Source organism: Kryptolebias marmoratus, linkage group LG9 (assembly GCF_001649575.2).
Source record: "Kryptolebias marmoratus isolate JLee-2015 linkage group LG9, ASM164957v2, whole genome shotgun sequence".
Lineage (NCBI taxonomy): Eukaryota > Metazoa > Chordata > Actinopteri > Cyprinodontiformes > Rivulidae > Kryptolebias > Kryptolebias marmoratus.
Genome location: NC_051438.1, coordinates 15,483,962 through 15,499,409, shown reverse-complemented (window position 1 = coordinate 15,499,409; position 15,448 = coordinate 15,483,962). Strand labels below are relative to the sequence as shown.

At 44.9% G+C, this 15,448-nt stretch overlaps 3 protein-coding genes across 4 annotated transcripts; 2 read left to right on the top strand and 1 right to left on the bottom strand.

Annotated features, from left to right (window-relative positions):
• The first annotated feature begins 401 nt into the window (after positions 1-401).
• On the top strand, positions 402-3,776 carry hnrnpaba (heterogeneous nuclear ribonucleoprotein A/Ba). The gene is made up of 9 exons (XM_017424181.3): positions 402-529; positions 1,021-1,252; positions 1,665-1,833; positions 1,927-2,085; positions 2,179-2,310; positions 2,421-2,514; positions 2,637-2,792; positions 2,900-2,985; positions 3,439-3,776. The coding sequence occupies exons 2-8, from the start codon at positions 1,053-1,055 to the stop codon at positions 2,968-2,970; spliced, it is 981 nt and encodes a 326-aa protein (XP_017279670.1). The 5' UTR covers positions 402-529; positions 1,021-1,052; the 3' UTR covers positions 2,971-2,985; positions 3,439-3,776.
• Positions 3,777-3,905: 129 nt separating this feature from the next.
• Positions 3,906-8,877, bottom strand: phykpl (5-phosphohydroxy-L-lysine phospho-lyase). Its single transcript, XM_017424180.3, has 13 exons — positions 8,649-8,877; positions 8,429-8,547; positions 8,177-8,336; positions 8,019-8,093; positions 7,844-7,931; positions 7,638-7,754; positions 7,461-7,543; positions 7,160-7,385; positions 6,856-7,010; positions 5,683-5,772; positions 5,464-5,597; positions 5,315-5,360; positions 3,906-5,033 (listed from the first exon to the last, which is right to left on the bottom strand). Exons 1-12 carry the CDS (start codon positions 8,705-8,707, stop codon positions 5,317-5,319), a joined length of 1,350 nt encoding a protein of 449 aa, XP_017279669.1. The 5' UTR covers positions 8,708-8,877; the 3' UTR covers positions 3,906-5,033; positions 5,315-5,316.
• Positions 8,878-9,218: 341 nt separating this feature from the next.
• On the top strand, positions 9,219-14,353 carry fam53c (family with sequence similarity 53 member C). Of its 2 annotated transcripts, none has more exons than XM_017424066.3 (5): positions 9,219-9,321; positions 11,009-11,249; positions 11,334-11,394; positions 11,487-12,316; positions 12,988-14,353. In XM_017424066.3, the coding sequence occupies exons 2-5, from the start codon at positions 11,166-11,168 to the stop codon at positions 13,225-13,227; spliced, it is 1,215 nt and encodes a 404-aa protein (XP_017279555.1). In that variant the 5' UTR covers positions 9,219-9,321; positions 11,009-11,165; the 3' UTR covers positions 13,228-14,353. The 2 variants fall into 2 exon arrangements, with proteins under 2 accessions (XP_017279555.1, XP_037833520.1); XM_037977592.1 differs by having other exon boundaries at positions 9,312-9,333.
• Positions 14,354-15,448: the final 1,095 nt, after the last annotated feature.

Here is a 15,448-nt window from a genome sequence, read left to right as displayed (position 1 = left end):
TATAGTTAAAATTGAAGCATGTATCTTTTTAAATCAACAGAATTTATGTTGGGGGGAAAATGGTTTCATAAATTCAGTTTAATCCTTCATTTCCACACAAGTTTAATGGCACCAACCCATGAGATTTTCCCCTTTTTTTTCCCCCAACAAACCCGATTGTACTGCGACACTGCTTGAAACGCGAACATTTTGAAGTAAAAACTGACAAATCGTGGCATTATTCAACCATGACACCGTGGCTTTTTTTTTTACTTCAGCACCGCCGAAAACTGCACACATTTTCAGCAGCTGAAAAAGGTTCACAGAGTTCCTTCCTTCCTGTGCTCTAGGGGCGTGAACGACTTGTGACGAGCCGCGCGTGTAATTGGTCGGGCGCTGTGACTGACAGCTGCGTTCATCCAATCGGACGGCTCCTGCGCAGAAATGTCGTTTTTTTTTCCTCCCTTCCTGCCGGTTCTGAAAAACCAACCACGAGTTGTCGTCGTGTGGGAGAATCCATCTTGAAGAGAGCTCTGCGGTTGTGTGAGCAGTAAGTAGACTTTTCCTATTTTTTTCCCCCTTCTCATCCTGTTTGTGATATACGAGACTCTCACTTAGGTGCTGTAATTTAATTCCGAACACTAATTTCCTGGTTGTAAAATAAACACGATTCTCCTTTCTCTTTTTTTAACCATTAGCCTACATTTCGTGCTGCGCGCGGCCTCTCTTAGCTTACGTAACTGCGAATTTCAGCCCAGGCTCGGTTTATCGGTATGACAGACGGCGAGAACTTTCCTAATCTTTACCCTCCGGCAGACGTGCGCATTAGATAATGTTTAGTTAACATGTAAGAAACCGGGTGCCCTACGCAAGGATAAAAAGCTAAAATATGCGACCGTTTCGGGAGGCGACTCCGCCGGTCAAAATGGTGGGAAACGTACGTTATTGGCACCATGTAAATGGCGAAGCGGGTGCGACATATTGTAGAGCACGGGCGCTAATTAGCAAACTGACTTGTATTTTTTTCCTTCTTTTTTAAAGCTGTTTTAGTGTTATAAAATATATAAAATAAAATGTCCGAGGCAGAGCAGCACTACATGGAGACGTCGGAAAACGGCCACGAAGTCGACGAGGACTTAAACGGAGCCGGTCAGACCGACGACGGCAGCGCCGAGAACGACGACTGCGGGGAGGAGGGAGCCGGGGACGAGCCGCACAACGGCGGCACCGACGGCGGCCAGATCGACGCCAGCAAGGGCGAGGAGGACGCCGGGTGAGCGTCGAGCCGCGTCCGCTGCGCTGCAAATGGCCGGCCAGAAATAGCCCGGTGTTGCTTTACAATGTCTCTTTGTTCTGCCGGCCTTTTGTTGGCGCCATGTGCGGAGGAGGAGGAGGAAGAGGATGGGGGGGATGGGCGCTCCAGTAGGAATTCATCCCAGCATTATTGGCTCCTGATTAATAATAAACTGCATTTCAGTGCAGCTTGTGTTGTCCGTAATGGCGCATTTATTCACATGTAGTTGTGAAGCAGCCTAAAGCTGTGTAGTCCCCCCCTGCAGGTCCCCCCTCCCCCACATGTCAGTGGGTCAACAGATGTGTGGAACACCGTGTACATGTTGTGTATTTATGCCAGGATCGTCGGCGTGCGACTGACCGTGTCCCCTCTCGCCTTTTTTTGACACCAGGAAAATGTTCGTCGGCGGCCTCAGCTGGGACACGAGCAAGAAGGACCTCAAGGACTACTTCTCAAAGTTCGGCGAGGTGACGGACTGCACCATCAAGATGGACCAGCAGACGGGCCGGTCAAGAGGCTTTGGCTTCATCCTGTTCAAAGATTCGGCCAGTGTGGACAAGGTGAGCGCAGGGGACGTTTCTGATACGTTTCCAGTGAGGGGGGGAGATGATTAAAAATTGATCTTTATTTTTTTTTTTTTTTTTTGCGTGTAGGTTCTTGAACAGAAGGAGCACAGGTTAGATGGTCGACAGATTGACCCTAAGAAAGCCATGGCCATGAAGAAGGAGCCGGTGAAGAAGATCTTTGTGGGCGGCCTTAACCCTGACACCACCAAGGAAGTAATTCAGGAATACTTTGAAGCCTTCGGCGAGGTGCTACAAAAACCGTATTATTCGTTTTAATTGAAGGCGTAAGCTTGTATTGTGTTACGGATTGCTTCACAAGTTGGTTTTCCTCGTCTGCAGATTGAGACCATTGAACTTCCACAAGATCCAAAGACGGAGAAGAGGAGAGGATTTGTATTTATCACGTACAAAGAAGAGGGTTCTCTCAAGAAGGCTATGGAGAAGAAGTACCACACTGTTGGTGAAAGCAAGGTAAAGATGTCACACTCGTCTGCGTACAGAGATAACAGGCGTGTGGCTTTTTTGATTTTTTGCAAAAGCGATTTCTTCCTTCCAATCGATGTGCTTGTGTTGCATTGCAGTGTGAGCTTAAAATCGCCCAGCCCAAAGAGGTCTACATGCAGCAGCAGTACGGCGCCCGTGGATACGGCGGCGGACGAGGCAGGGGGCGCGGAGGTAAGCATCCGTGTCTGTGCGCGACGGCCACATCTGCATTTTTTAAAAATCTCACTACATAATTGCCTTTGGTTGCTGTGTGACGTGGGAGTTGTGACGAAGGCCTCACCTGTTGTTTCTAGGCCAGGGCCAGAACTGGAATCAAGGCTACAACAACTACTGGAACCAGGGATACAACCAGGGCTATGGTTATGGACAGCAAGGCTATGGATATGGTGGCTATGGCAACTATGACTACTCTGCTGGTTATTACGGCTATGGGGGTGGCTACGATTACAGTAAGCGATAAGTGCCCCCAGGGAAAGACTAAAGAATGAGAGAAACTTTATTTTCTTGGTCCTCTCTTGTACAGAAGATCTCAGTCCCTTTTTCTCTTGTCCTCCAGACCAGGGCAATACAAGCTATGGGAAAACTCCAAGACGTGGAGGCCACCAGAGTAGCTACAAGCCATACTGATCACACGTAGTGCAGGTATGCATTCTTGCATCATCCGTGGTAGTATGAGAACGTAGCTGTAACCATTAGTGCCTTTTGACCCCAAAATCTCATTCTACTCTAAATCCATTCAAGCATTGTGGTGGGGTTAGAGTAGGCCGTGATGTGGGGTCATTGATCATTTAAAGATGGATTCATTCCACCTGTCTGCCATCTTGAGATGCATCTCTACAAAGACTACTTGATCAGTAAGGATTGGTGGTGGTTAAAAAAAAAAAAACACAAAAAAAACCGAATAAGGGCCGTTTGACCTTATAACCGGGGTGCTAGATGTCATAGATAGCGGTCGTGTCCCCTCCGCCCCCCAAAGTGTGTCTTACCATCCACTGACCTGTCAGACTCATTCATGCACCTGTCTGTCTGTGTGTAACTTGCATGCCACCTTCGGTTTATTCTCAGTAACGTAAAGCACCATGTTTTTCTCTTAAGGTCTAAAGTAAATAAGAAAAAGAGATCCATGATCTGACCACAGCGAACATGGACTCTGGCTTTTCCTTTGGAGTTGGCAGAAATTTGGACTCATGCTCCATTTGTACAGATCAAGTGAGGAACTGGGGAAGCAATTGTCACTTTTCCACTTTTTATTTTATATTGTTTTGTGTCCATGTACATTTCCAGCGATGGAAGTGTTATTTTTACTGTACTTTTTGGTACCTTTTTTGAATCTAATGTATTGTATGGTTGTATTTTTACATGTCTACTGGATTGACAGATGAGCAGGAGCAAGAGCTTGTAAAGCTCAACAAATAAAACAATATTGCTTTTTGTGTGTTTCTAGATTTTTAGTTCTTTCCTCACAAATGCTGAGTGTTGGACGTTACATGGCTTCAGATGTGGGAGTGAGGGTTTAAAAAAAAAAGAGATTTAACCAAATCAAAAGGTTCTTTGTGTGTTGAGTGCTGCAGATGACCATGTAAATGAAGACAACCAGTATATACTTTTTTTTTTTTCCTACTTTGTTTTTTATGCTTTTAAGGAGGTTCTTTCCCCAACATGTCTGCAACTTTTAAGTGGCTTTACTAGTGTTATTCAACTGAACGCAAGCCTGTTAATGTAAGAGGGTATCCCCTCCGTCACTGAAAACTCATTCCTCTAGTGTCTTGGGCAAATTGGTAAAAAATAAAAAAAAATAAAATTTTTGGTTTATATTACACTTGGATCTTTTTGTTCTTATTTGTAAAGTTAAAGTTAAATGTTCTGTACTGTTAAATGGCTTGCTTGTTTTGTCTCGAGTAATGTTAACGTTTCCTCAGACGCCTCTGTGGAGAGCGGCCCCTCCACCTCCCGTCCCGCTAACTATCAAACTGCAATACTTTTATTATTTTTCTTTTATTTCTGTTAATGTGTCCAAGATTTAAAGAGTGTTCTGGTAAGTCCTTAGCCTCCTGTGTTTTGGGAACATGTGAAGAAGTGTTTGTTGGAGGCTGAGTGTTTTAATCACGACTGCTGTGGGTAAAAAAATGAAAAGGAAACATGAGTGTTGTGGTTAAAGGTTTTAATTCAAAAGTATTTGAAAGTTTAGTGTTGACATTGTCCTACGCAGTCTGAAAGAATGGGCGGGATTTTAGTATTTTCCAGGTAATGTACAAATTAATGAGATTAAAGTTACTCAAATGGCAACTATGTTTGAATGAGAAACATTAAGTTATTACAGAAGTGCAGCTCTTTTGTCAACAACTCTTCATTTTACTTCAAATGGTAACATAATTTTACACTTTAGTGATTTAGACTTTGTCTTTATGACTTCATACTTATTAAGAAAACAATTTTTAAAAAATAAATCAATCAGGCCTTTTCCTGTAAACCTTCAGAAAATGTCTGTGCTCATTGGGAATATATGATTGAGTCTGGAAAAGTTATGGATTTAAAACAAAAAATGGAGATTGTGTAGGAATGTTGATCTCCCAGAAGTGGTTTCCATATTTCTGCTTGTATCATGAGAGTTTCAGCTCCAGTCAATCTGAGAATCAGGTGATGGATCACATGTTGTAACCAAATTGATATCCTGAGTGGATCCTGATCACCTGTGGGGAGAAAAAACATTTGCTTCAAATTCATCAGAGCACAGATGCTTCAGAGTCCATTTTCATCCATACTCTATAAACATAGGTTATATTTTAATGCTTGACGTCCCCACAGCAGTCAGTGTTGAGTGGAAGATGATTTAAAATAATGCTAAATACTTGAAACTGTTTGATCCACTGCATCCTTGAGTACATCTTATTACTTCTACCTCTGAACTTGATGAATGTGATCATCTGACAATGTTTCATGCAATTAAAGGTTTTTTACAGGTTTCACAAACCTTTAGATGTCTTCATTTTCCAGTCTGAGTTCGTTCGCGTTCATGTCTGAAAACGAGGCCGTTTGCTTTCAGATTCATGTTCCTCCGTCAGATGTGACAACAAGCGGGGTCTGTGTGCTTGAAACTGGTGTAAAAGAGGTGCGACTCACCAGTGAGGACGTGGTCGATGCACCGCACCACCAGGTCGGCGTTCTCCAGGCTGAAGCACATCGGAGGTTTGAACTTCAGCACGTTCTCCCAGGGGCCGTCCGTGCTCACGAAGATTTGATCCTCTTCCTTCAGCCTGACGTAAAAATGAAAGATCACGTTAAAATCGAATTCGCTCCGGGAACTGAACGCCGTGGCACCTTGGACTGTGATCCCCGTACCTCTTCACCAGCCGCGCAGCAGTTTTGGTGGCGGGAGTTCTCTTTAGTCTGTCCGAAATCAGCTCGAGTCCCACGAACAGTCCGACGCCTCTGGAGTTAGAGAACAACAAAACAAAGTGAATAAAATGAGATCAATATAAAACAGATTATGATTATCAGGGAAGACATGTCTGACAGTCGAGTTTAAAAGTTCCTCGTAGATAACTTTGTGTAAAATCTACAGAATTTTAGTTGTAAATAACATAATGTATCAGTTTGAAGAGATCTTGTAAAATTATCTCTTATAATCATGTCTCATAACAGAGAGAGACATTGAGGTTGTATTAATGAGTAAAGATCTGTAGCTGAAAACGATTCTTTTAAAATATTTGAATATTTTAACTGCTGTGGGTGGCACAGGAGAGCAGTGGTTAGAGCTGTCGCCTCACAACGAGAAGGTCGCAGGTTTGTTTCCTGATCTGGGGGCCTTTCTGGATGGAGTTTACATGTTCTCCCCGTCCGCACCTGGGTTTACTCCGGTTTCCTCCCACAGACCAAAACCGTGCATGTTTGGTTAATCTTAGTCATTAGGTTAATCTAAAATTGTCCCTAGGTGTGAGTTAGATCATTTCATGGTCATTTGTCTCTGTGTCCCTGTGATGGACGTGCGACCTGTCCAGGGTGTCCACTGCCTCTCGGAAAGGAGCGGCAGGTAAAGAAAATGGATGGGTGGCAAACTTGGTACTTATGAAAATATGAAGTTGGTTATTTTTCTTAAAAAGTTTCTTTTAATTAGTTTCAACTTCTGGCTTCAAAGCCTTTTTAACAGCGGACATTAAAAGTAGATAAATAAACACTTTCAAACATTAATTATGTGTCTTCAGTTTGAACTCAGAAGCCGTGCTGGCATTTTCAGAAACCCTGTGCCCAAAACCTTTTTAAATAAATAGATTTTATGGCTGTTAGGACCATTATTTCCCCCCAGTTGGCTCTTTCTATAAGGTTAAGGTTGAAGCACTTCTATGAAGATGTTGTTTAGCTAGTTGGCATCAAATGTGTCCATCTGTTTACCTGACAGGAAGCCTACTGAGTCATGAGGCTGTTTCAGACATGTGTAAACACAATGAAGTCGTTTGTGTAAATCTTTCTAAACAATCTGAACGGTTGGGAGTGCGGTAGGATTGCCGTTCTTACCTGACGTCCCCGATTACTTCATGTTTTGCTTGGAGTTTTTTCAGCATATCTTTGAGGTGCGTTCCCACCCTTGTGGCGTTTCCTCTCAGATCTTCGGCTTCTATCACGTCAAGCACTGCTAGGCCGATCGCACACGACACTGGATTCCCGCCGAACTGCAAAAAATGAACTATTAAAGAATCTGTGCAGCTGATATGCATTAAAGAATGACTAAATGATATAAAACGAGCTTAGACTAACATTGGATGGGTTCCATAGTAAGAACTGTTATAAAATTGGCAACCGTACTGCTGTATACACACACCGTGTTGAAGTACTCCACTCCATTAGCTGTGAACGCCGCAGCTACCTCCTTGGTGGTTACCACGCACGCCAAAGGATGCCCGTTACCCATCGGCTTCCCCATGGTCACGATGTCCGGGCAGAAGTCGGCTCCCTGCAGCTGGAAACCCCAGAAATGACTCCCCAGGCGTCCAAAGCCGGTCTGCACTTCGTCCGCCACGAACACACCGCCGGCCGAGCGCACGTATCTGCAGAGAGCACGGCTGGGATGCTGCACGTGATCGCCGCCGCGCTGCTTGGCAAAGACAGGGACAGATACTCACTCTGCGACTTTAGAGCAATATCCCTCGGGTAAGACGATTTGTCCCCCGACGCTCGGCAACGACTCGACAAAGAAGGCCGAAATCTGAGGGGAACGTGAACACCCTGCTTATCACAGCGGATGACATCGGCTTTGGTGCAGCTTTTTAAATTTCACAGAGTTGAAGCGTAAAGCATACCTGACGACCTTTCTGGTGGATCTCCTCTATCAGGTCTTTAACGGTATCGGCATACGCTTGACCCGGGTTGGGATGGTCCTCTCTGTATATGCCTCTGTAAATGTCCGGTAAGGGCGCCTGGGAGGATGAAACGTGTCCTTTCATATTAGCGGCAGTCTGCTGTTGTGTTGCAGTTCGTGCACAGATAGCAGTATAAGTTTACACACCACATGAACCCACTCTTTCTGTCCCGCCAGTTTCCGAAACTTATAGGGACTAATGTCGATGAGGGACTTCAGATGCCCATGGTATGCGCTGGTGCGGGAGAAGAGCTTGTTATATATTTTAAAAGCATGTTGTCTTTTTTTCTGACACGCCCTGTGAAAGGAGTTAGACGCTTACTGGTCGAGCACGACGACGTCCTCGCGTCGCGTGTACTGCTGCGCCAAGCGTAGGGCGAGATCGTTGGCCTCTGACCTGCCAAGGAGACACAACACGCCCAGTCAGTGGGAAGTTACATCAGTCGTATCATTCTGCGAGGACATAGATGCTCATCTCACCCAGAGTTAACAAAATAGAAGACACACAGCCTCTCGGGTAAGGTGGAAGCCAGGCGGTCTGCATACAGGACTATGTTGTCGTGCAGGAAGCGTGAGTTGGTGTTCAGGACGTCCATCTGAGCCATGGCAGCTTTCGTGACAGCGGGGTGACAGTGACCCACTGCAAAAAAGAAAAAACACATTCACTGAAACTCCCTGCCACCAGGAGACAGCACTGCTATATGAGTGAGTAAATAAAAATGTAAGTCATACCATGTTGGACATTACTGATGCAATCTAAATAGCGCCTGCCATTTTCATCAAACAGATATTGTCCTCTTGCTCTGATTATTTTCACGGGGTCTTCTGAATAAAAGAGCCTACAAGACTGACTATTGTAAAAAAACCAAAACAAAATAATAAAGAGTCAACACCAAGCTGTGTGCAGTTCATTCAGTATTCACATCAATAGGACAGTTTGTACTTTACATACCCGATTAATTTAAGTCTCATAGCGAGTGTTTCTTCCTTTTTAAGTTTTTCCTCAGCCATACTTCCTGAGTGCCACTCTTTTTTATGTCACCTACATCAAATACTGCTAAGACGACCGACACATAGCTATGGAACAACAGTTATAGGTGAAAACCGTAGTTTCATAAAACTATTTAGCTAACAGCTTGCAAACTCTTGTTTAGCTAAGAACTACTGCGCATGCGTAAAAATCAGTTGTTTTTTTAGCGTAAGCAATATCATTTATTTCTGTTGCACATATTTTTTAACTAAAATCCCAATCTTACCCTTATTTTTATTTGACAAATTCAATAAAAAATGAAACAATCACTTATTAAAATCGGTTTTAAAATTAGGTTGCTGCTACCAGGTCGGTCCAACTGTTGGGCTGCAAAGGGGTCAGAGACGCGTAAGAAATTTAACGTCCTACTGCAAGTACATTTTTAAAGGAGATAATACAAAGTGTAACATCTTCTTTTTTCTCAAAAAATACATGTGTTATATATATTTACTTTTTCAAAAACACGCCTGTAAGTAAAGGTGACGTAAAATAGAGCCCTCCGGAATGGTATCGCCCAAATGCTATAAATACCCTGCTAGCGTGCCGTCGTACACTCGCCGTGCAGTGTCGGTTGCTAAGGAACCACAGAAAGCAGGTAACGCATCAGGTCAGCTGTAGCATGCTAACTTTCAAAGGGGATGCGTGCGCAAGCTAGCAGCTATTTAATTCAGTAACGCACGTTTTCATAGCCTCAACAACTAGTGTGAGCAACTGACTGCTCGTCAACCCCAAAAACGTAGAGCAATGAGTGACACGAAATAAAAAATAAGGAGTTATTTTAGCTTACATGTATGCTATCCTATCAGCTAACCAACATAATCGGCTAATGACTTGATGTCTCACGGGCAGCATCGTGTTACGAAGTTAGCTTTACCAATTTGCCCACTAGCTGATGTTGGTCCAAGATTTTGCCAACAGAATACTGGTTAACCTGTACATTGCAGCTAATGTTTGAAATAAATTTTAGCAATTGAGCACAAACACGTGCCATGTGAGAAATAAGTGAACTGCGCAATTCTGTGTTAAACCACTCGTCTTGCACGTTCTTCAGTAAATATCTTTAGGGTATAGGTGTTTAAATTTTGCAACACCTCTCTGCTCATTCTGTATATAACGTCTGTCTCCTCCAATTTGTAGGCCTTCTCGATAGGTGGTGGTTTGAAACGATACGAGGTGATTGCTGACAGCTCTGCTTGCTCTGTTCACGTCAGATTTAGGTCTGTTGCCCCTGAATGGGGACTCATTTTACTATCATGTGGAGCAAGGCTAGCAGCGTAGCCCCGAGTTTATGATAAGGAGGAACGCCCTGGAGGCCACATCTGAATGCCAACAGTGCTGAGGCAAAGTCTCAATGACTTCTACAAACCTGGTTACAATGTTAGTTTTGCGACTAGTGCAGTGAGGAGTGTTTTAAAAATGACACAAGTTGGGTTTAAGCACTAAATGAACTTCAGCCTTTGCACTTTCAAAGCTCTGGTGCAAAGGGCTACAAAAGGCCATGTTGTGTTTTAATAGAACAGCTTACGTATTGTCTTTTTTTTTAAATTTAGTTTAAAAAGTTAGTATTTTTGCTGTTTGAAGATTTGCAGAGATTCCATACTTGTAGCCAGCACGGGTTAATCTTAGAAAACATGACTACTTTATTTACTCTTGAAGGCACGTTGTGGATGCACGAAACCGTTCTGTGGCCTGCGCCACACCAGCCTGGCTTTTCTTCAGAAATTTAAGTCTATACGACCTGCTCACTATTCCTTTGTCCCCCCACTTTCTTGCAGAGATACGATGACATGCTTCAAACCCTGTCCCATTCAGTTTTCCACACACTTCCCCCATCCTTTCCCTTTTAGTTCGTCCCTCCCCCTTCCACTCTCTGCACTACTGGCAAGTCTTGAAGTCGTCGTAGTTTACTGGATCCAACAAGCATCACTGGTCTTGTTCTGCCTCACGAGCTTGCACTTGGTGGCTGTTCGGCATTTTGTTTGTAATATCAGTTTGTAGTTCCCCTTTTTTTTGCAAGTCTTTGCACTCGTTACGTGATGAAATGTGGAGTAGTTCTTTGTTTGGGGTTTCCTTATGTCCGTCCTTGTGGGTACAAATTTCTTCCTTTTTAATGTGCGCACAAGGCCGCACGCTCATCCTGGTTCTGTTCGTTAATCGTTTACATGGACGTGCGGCCCTTGTCAGTGCTTTTAATTCCCTCAGACAAATCTGTGCAGCGGCTTGTAAGATGCCGTTTAATCAGACGTTTTTTCGTTTTGTTTCGTTCTCGTCTGTCCCTTCAGGTGGCGCAGAGATGAGGACGACGGTCCAATGAGGAAGGCGGTCGGTCAGGCTGGTTGAGGTGTGGAGGGGACACCACAAACCACGCCAGATTTCTGACTACGAAGATTTTTTTCATCACCCTCGGCGTATTTCCGTGGATTTCCCTGGGCCGTAATTATGGTGACACTTATCACGGAGCAGCTGGGCAAGCAGAGCTTAGAGGAACCTTATCACAAAGCTTTCTCTTTCAATGCCAGTGTGGTGAGTTGGACAATAAACTAAATATAGTCTATTAAACTAACTCAGTTATGGGTATTTAAAGTGCTTTTTTTTTTTTTTATACAGTCACTACCTGCAGTGGGTTCCAGTCCTACCATCTGGTGGAGCACTTGTAAAACAAAACAAGGCAAGTCAGAAGGATTGAGAAGAACATCTGTTGCTGGCAGAAACATCTGTGTCATGTTTTTTTTTGTTGTTTTTTTGTCTTTGCTTTTTCAGAGACCAGCTCATCTACACACTTGTCGTCCAGGGCACATGTTTGGGCTGATTCCTGTGAGCTGGACTCCCCGTGGCCTCGCTCCTGTTCTGGAGAGCCGCTCCAGGGACCGGAGGCTGCCTTCGCAGACGAAGCTTTCCAGAGTTCCCCCCCGCCGCCTCCAAAGCGCCACTGCCGCTCCCTCTCCGTCCCAGAGGACCTGTCCCAGTGCCGCTCCACCTGGCATCCGAGCGCGTCCAAAGTCTGGACCCCGGTGAAACGCGGCTGCCATAGCCGAGGGGCGTCCAGTTTGGGGTCTGGAGCCAGTTTTTTGCCGCTCTGTGGGCCCAGCTCTTCCTTCACGTCCTCCTCTTTACACTCGTCCTCGAGCCCAAACTTTTTCAGCTTAGCGCTGTCCTCTGACTCTGCTCTGTCGTGGGGCTTTCCGTGGGACCCCTGCGACGCGCTAAAAGGAGCTCATTCGGCCTCGTTTGGGACACATTCCTCTTGCTCATCGTCTCCGGCCCCCCTGGTTTCTCACTCCGTCTTGCAGCGCCGCTTCTCCCTTTCTCCTGTGCACATTCAGCATCCCTCGGTGGCCTCCCTGCACCCGCAGCCCTCGCCTTCTTCTGCTCCCGCGTACGGCTTTCCCGGCTCGGAGCATCCGGCCCCGTCTCCGTCTCCCACTTCGGCCTGCAGCACGCCGTCCTCCTCCAGGCGCGACCTGCACCCCGCACTGCCACGATGCCACTCGCAGCCCTGTGACATGCGGAAGCCGCGCTTGAAACGGCGCCACGACCCAGACGTCCTGCCCTGCCCCAGACCCGGGCTTGACTTCAGCAAGATGACACAGGTGAGCAGAATCTTTCACAGAGTGCCCGCTGGAAGAAATCCGTTTTCTTCCCATTTCAGAACTGATTCATGATAAGACCCTCTGGTTTCTGTGTCCACTTTAACAAGACCACGGAGACAAAACTCATGTCACACTGCTGTTTTGGAAACCATGATTTGTCCCCAACTCTGTAATTTTAGTTATTTGCCATCAGCAAGAACGCAGAACTGCCTGACCCGTGCCCATATTGTGCCCCTCATGAAATGACCTGTTTTTACATAACACCGGTTATGATTCTTCAAACTGAATTTAAGCTCCAGGTGTTTTGATCGTTCACAATGAAACCCCAACCGAGAACATCCCTTCACGCTCCTGCCTGATTAAAATAAAATAAAAATATTTCCCCACCACTTTGAGCTGATGGCTTCACTCTCCGGGTAAAATCTTTTGAAAAAGACCATGAGATTGCGTCTCATGTACTTATTTTGTTTACCATTACACTAACTGGACTGAACATTTCAGCGCCGTCTCTACAAGAGGTGAACATTATCATCGATTATGTCTGTTTAGTATAGATCATAAGGCACTCTGGTCGTCTCTTCACCACCTAATTCTTACTAAACAAGCTTGTTCCTCTCTCAGATTATAGCGTTGTGCCTTTTATTGTGTATATTTCTTCTGTCTTCCTATAGATTGGTGCGTATGAAAGCCTGGGGTGTGGTACGGGTGACTGCGTGTTTCCGGCAGTGTCTCAATCGGAGCACCGCTTCACCTTCTCCCCTGCTGAAATCCTGGGCCGGAGCAGCATTGGCCCTCTAAGCGAAAGCGAAGAAGAAGAGGAGGAAAGAGAAAGGACTGTATTGGATGTTGGAAAAAATATATTTGAAAGAGACTGCACAGAGTTGGACCTGAGCCTTATAGAAGAAAACTGACCACTCTTTTTCTTTTCTTTCTTTTTCCTTTGGTGCTCACAGTGTGAACTACTGCATTTATACCTGTTCAAAGCACACCTGTAGGCTTCGTGCCAACTTCTGGCAGAGCCTTCGGGAACAACCGGCCTGAGTTTATCATAAAGAGCCAAGTGAGCAGAAGCTAATCTCCACTTCCATCTCTGTGATTGTACCACTTTAGTTCGCCCACTGTTCAGATTTTCCCAACAAAAACAAAACAAAAAGAGTCAGTGCCTGCCAGTTCAGCCCTACGTACACACACGAGAAAATCAGCAACTTCGTGTGCACAGACTTAAAAAATCATTTTATATTGAGTCTTAATTTAACCATTTACTCGCATCTCACATATCGTCGGTGAAACGTTGCACATAGGGAAGCATCCCGCTTTATTCCCACAATGCACGCTGACATCCAGTAGCCGAGTTGGCATTCCTCGATGACGTGCTGCGATTGGCTGCTTTCTCCTAATTTGGACCCAAACCGCAGTAAATGCGAGCCGTTTCGGTGTCGATCCGACTTACCAAAAGTAGCCCAAAAGACGTGACACATCCGCACGCGACCACTCTCCTGTGTATTGAACAGGATACATTCCAGGATCGTTCTTTAAACCCCCCCTCCATGATGCACATACACAATAATTACACAATACACGCAGCTCGCCTCTTCGGGACGACTCCGTGTGTCTTTCCTTTCGGATACCCGGAGCCGCTCCGACGTCAAAACGCCCCAGAGCGCCGGTAGTCCTGACGACGCTGTTATAACGTACCATGCCTTAAGCCTAAAATGCAGAGTTGGCGGCGCTCTGGTTGCGCCCCCCCCCCAGCCAGAAGCTTTTGTAGTCTATCTCAGAAAAAGGTTGAATGTGTGAACCCTGCACTAGAACGGCTGAGAAGAAAGGGGACAATAAAAAAATAATTAAAAAAAGTGAAACGGTGCTGCAGCTGGACTTCCTCTGGCACCGCCGTAACATATTCCAGTCCGGAGTGTACGTGACGCAGATGGTGGCCTTTCAGAAATGATTCTCCTGTCTCCAGATGGGAAGATACTTGTTGCACAATTTATGTATGAATAAAATTTATTAGAGAAAAATTTCCCCCACACACAAAAAGTTTTCTTGCTTTCTTTGTTTTGGGTATTAAGTCAGTCTCAAACAGAGAACTAAGCAGCAGAATAATTTAGATTTCTTGTGACACCTAGTGGTGGGATTGAAACACTTGTGTTTGTGATACTGGAGAAGCCTGGTTTTATAGGGAGGAGTTTTATTCCATATAAACATCTAATAGGACTTATAATGACAGTTAAAATATAAAACGACAACAAAAAAAAAAAAGGGCTCGAGAGGGGGTCCAAACAAATGTTTCTAGGAGAAGCCAGGAGAAGAGACTAAATGACTGAATGGAAGAGCAAAAATTACTTTTATTATAGCCACAAAAAAGACGAATAAACAGAAATATGTCAACTTTTCTGCCCTTTTTACAGACTGTCTTACGTTGACAGATTATACCACTTCAAGTCAAACCTTGAAAAGTACAATTAGGTGCAATTCCACAAGATGTCACACTCAGAGTACTCTCAGCAACTACCACACCAAATCTGACGTCAATAGTTATGTCAATTTTGGTTAATGCTGATTAGCTGCAGCAGCCATCTTGAATTGGGTTGACTCCAAAAGTTAATCAGTTGTGGGTGTACACCCTGTGATCACTTTCTGAGAGTTTCATTAAAATCCACCCTGTGGTTTGTGAGATATTTGCTAACAGACGAACTGGGTCGACTTCCAACATTTAAAGCCGAGGTCCTAAAGCGAAGCTCTCACAGAGCGAGTCACGCTCGGAGTACGAGCTGTGAATGACTCTCAGCTACCACCACACCAAATTTAACCTCTGTGCCTGTCAAAGTGACTGAATATGAGCCACTTTTATGTTCCTTAAAGTCAGTTGGCCGTGGCGGCCATCTTGAATCGGGATGGCTCCAAAAGTGAATCAGCTGTAGACGCATATCCAGCAGTATTTTCTGAAAGTTTCACAGAAATCCATCCGGTGGTTGATGAGATATTTTGCTAACAGACAAGACAAGAGTTGAAGGCGGCGCTCGGGATACTGGTCGGGGATCAGCCTCGGCTACTACCACACCAAACACTGTCCATATCTGCATAACTGCACGAGATATAGTTATTTGTGTGTGTGTGTGTGTGGGTGGGGGT